Source organism: Anguilla anguilla, chromosome 5, assembly GCF_013347855.1.
Source record: "Anguilla anguilla isolate fAngAng1 chromosome 5, fAngAng1.pri, whole genome shotgun sequence".
In the NCBI taxonomy this organism is placed as follows: Eukaryota; Metazoa; Chordata; class Actinopteri; order Anguilliformes; family Anguillidae; genus Anguilla; species Anguilla anguilla.
In genome coordinates this window covers 40932541-40935640 of record NC_049205.1, presented here as the reverse complement: position 1 = coordinate 40935640, position 3100 = coordinate 40932541, and the positions used below count along the sequence as shown (strand labels likewise).

Below are 3100 nucleotides of genomic sequence, written 5' to 3'. Positions count from 1 at the left end.
TGTGTATTGATAGGCCCTAAAGAATTGACCTGATTGAACCACAGGATAGTGTTATCGAGCTCAACAAAATCACAGAACATCAGTTTTTATACAAACGTTTGAAGCATTGGTATCCTTGAGCTAAGGCCCAGCCAGTTACAGGCCAGCACTGGTAGGGTAGGAATTGGATGCCAGACCGTAAGGCCCATACAATACCATAACAGGATGAGCCACCCAGCTGTCCTGACAATATTCAAATTTAAAGTGGGCACACATATAACATCAGTACATTTCAGAAAAGTCATCAAGCAAATTAACATAAAAACTTTATTAAACAACAGAGACTGGCATTACTGTGTCATTTGAATCTTATGCCCAAAAATGGAAACCTGCCTGATACAGAATGAAGGTAACAGTTAAAAAAAATATTTCTAAATAACACTACACTGCTTTTGAGAAAAAAGCATTGCAAAGATGTAGCTGGTTCTTCTACCGTTACATGTGTAGAAGTAAAGGCTTACAAAAAATTCAACTTTACAATACAAGGGAATAGCCTACACAACTTTTTCATGATGGTACAAAATACAGTTAAACAAACATATAGGACAGTTAAACACCATATTATTTATATAAGTAGTTAATTTACATATTTCTACAGTCCAGATCAGCTATTTTCTGTTCTTTTTCAGTTACTTTTCAGACTGTACAGGAGGGTATTTATCCTGTATATGTTCTTTTATCAGTGATTTTTTCCCCCGTTTAGTGTATGCCTATGTGTATTTAAGCATTTACACTTATTTCTTGTGGTAGGGACATAATAAATACATCTCATGACATATTTTTAATTACAATTTGTGAAAATCTGCTGAACAAATAAGCCCTGCACTCTTTGGCTCCCGTTCAGGTCAGAATACTTTGCAGTGTCAGTAAAGCAAAGACCTGAAAACATAATTAGGCTAATTGTTACGGTATCCCGTGCAGAGAACTACAAAGCTTCCAAGGGTAGGCCACAGCATGGAGGTCGACATTAAAATCTGCAGGTAAAGCCAGAACAAATCTACCATTGGCCGGCAGTGTAGCACAGTGGGTAAGGAACTGGGCTTGTAACCGAAAAAAGTCATAGGTTCGAATCCTGGGTAGGACACTGCAGTTGTGCCCTTGAGCAAGGTACTTAACCTGCATTGCTTCAGTATACATCCAGCTGTATAAATGGATACAATGTAAAAATGCTATGTCAAAGTTGTGTAAGTCGCTCTGGATAAGAGCGTCTGCTAAATGCCTGTAATGTATATTTATGTCTCCCAGGAGAACTGCTCAACTTCTGACTTGAGGTGGTGTACAGCCTCCTGACTGTTAGCCTGCTCCTGTGGGCACTTACACGTAGGGCAGGCATGTCTGCAGGGTGGCCGTACCTGGGCCTGTTTGGCCAGCACCTCTACCAAAACGCCCACTTGATGAGTGAGCTGCTGAAAAGAGTCTGCTATTGGCTCCAGGGCTGCCACAATCCGGTCTCCACAGTCCGTAATGGCTGCATGCAAGCGCTGAAAGTCTCTGCCCTGACCGTCCAGCTCCTGGGGCTCATCGTGGGTTCTGGAAGACTCCGGGATTGGAGACACTGGAGGCTGGGGGGCTTGGGTCAGTCGGTCTACAGGTTCTTGCTCAGAGTCACTGACCTCCACGGATGCTGGTGTTGAGGCTGTCTCCTGAGGGCAGGCAGTAGGCGAAGACAAAAAGGGCACTTCTGAAAACTGCGTGGGGGCCGGAAGAGTAGGTGGGGCAGAGGCTGGGAAGAACAGACAAAGTTCTTGTCTGGGATATTGAAATAAAGGATCACTACATCTTATAACATTCTAAGGAATGTACTGTACAGATTCTGATACAGGAAACTGTAACAGAGATTAGGTCAGAAACATATTAAGTAACAACACTGTCTTCCATATCACTACAACGCTAGGTTATGTAATGAGCATCAAATAACAATTACGGTATGAATCTTTTTAGCATCAATATTACACTTAATGCACATTTAACCAATAATAAATACACTACATTTGTCAATAGATACATCTCACAATATGTATAGAAAGTGTAACCTAATTATTTACAAAGCTTTATTTTTTTCTTTAAAATGCGTTAACAATTAGTTTAGATCCTAAAACAGAACCGATGCATTTGTCACATAAACGCCACAGCAGTCACTACCACAACACCATGCAGAAGCTTAACAAGCTAAAGTAGGTTTGTGAGTTTCACGTGGAAAGCAGCGTCACAGCAAGGAATTCGCGGACATGTAGTAGGTCTAGTTGAATACTAGCGTTTCTGTGATTTAGCACTAGAGCTAACGTTATTGGTCTAGCCAGTACGACGAACCAACCGCTTACCTCTTTTTCGAAGTGTGTGCCTAAGTCGCGGATTATTCCTTGCTGTATACGCAATATTGAGCAATTTCTTTTTAATGTCATAAATGCTTCTCCTGGCCAAAGGGTTGACGGCATTAATGCGTGCTACGATTTCTTCCCAGTGCTTCAATTTACCCAGTTTCGACAGATCTGAGTTAACTCGACTTTCAAGAATTGCCCGGCGCTTTGAATATTCCTTCAACAGGATAGATTTTTCCTCTGCCGTCCAGTTAGGACCCCTTTTCTTTTTGTTCATTTTGTAGCCTACACACAGACAACACAGTTCTCTCTGAGGGAAGGAAGTAAGGGGCACATGGCCAGTGACGTCTTCATCACATGACAATTCTGCTGCTCCTTATTGGATGTGAATGTTCGTGAAGTACGAAGTTTTAACCTCCCAAAATGAAAAATGAAGCAACGATTGAATGAAAAAATGATGAATGAATGGATTAATACTTAGAAATAATCAAATGCACATACAATTATCCAGTTTAAGTAATTATTATTGAATTATTCAGATTACGTTTTATGTATATTTTAATTTGTTTACATTTTTAAAACAATATAACCTAAATGCCATTTTGGACAAAGTAGCCTACAGCACTACCATTACACACACAATATCTGAAATAGGGGGTGGCACGGTGGTGTAGTGGATTGCACTGTTGCCTCACAGCAAGAAGGTCGTGGGCCTTTCTGTGTGGAGCTTGCACGTTCTCACT

At 40.9% G+C, this 3100-nt stretch overlaps 1 protein-coding gene across 3 annotated transcripts; it reads right to left on the bottom strand.

Annotated features, from left to right (window-relative positions):
* Positions 1–288: 288 nt before the first annotated feature.
* On the bottom strand, positions 289–2685 carry LOC118226972. 3 transcript variants are annotated; one of them, XR_004765133.1, is made up of 2 exons: positions 2361–2685; positions 289–1788 (listed from the first exon to the last, which is right to left on the bottom strand). XR_004765133.1 is itself a non-coding variant. In XM_035416986.1 (2 exons), exons 1-2 carry the CDS (start codon positions 2632–2634, stop codon positions 1272–1274), a joined length of 765 nt encoding a protein of 254 aa, XP_035272877.1. In that variant the 5' UTR covers positions 2635–2685; the 3' UTR covers positions 289–1271. The 3 variants fall into 3 exon arrangements, 2 of the variants coding, with proteins under 2 accessions (XP_035272877.1, XP_035272878.1); XM_035416986.1 differs by having other exon boundaries at positions 289–1762; XM_035416987.1 differs by having other exon boundaries at positions 289–1682.
* Between the last annotated feature and the right edge of the window lie 415 nt (positions 2686–3100).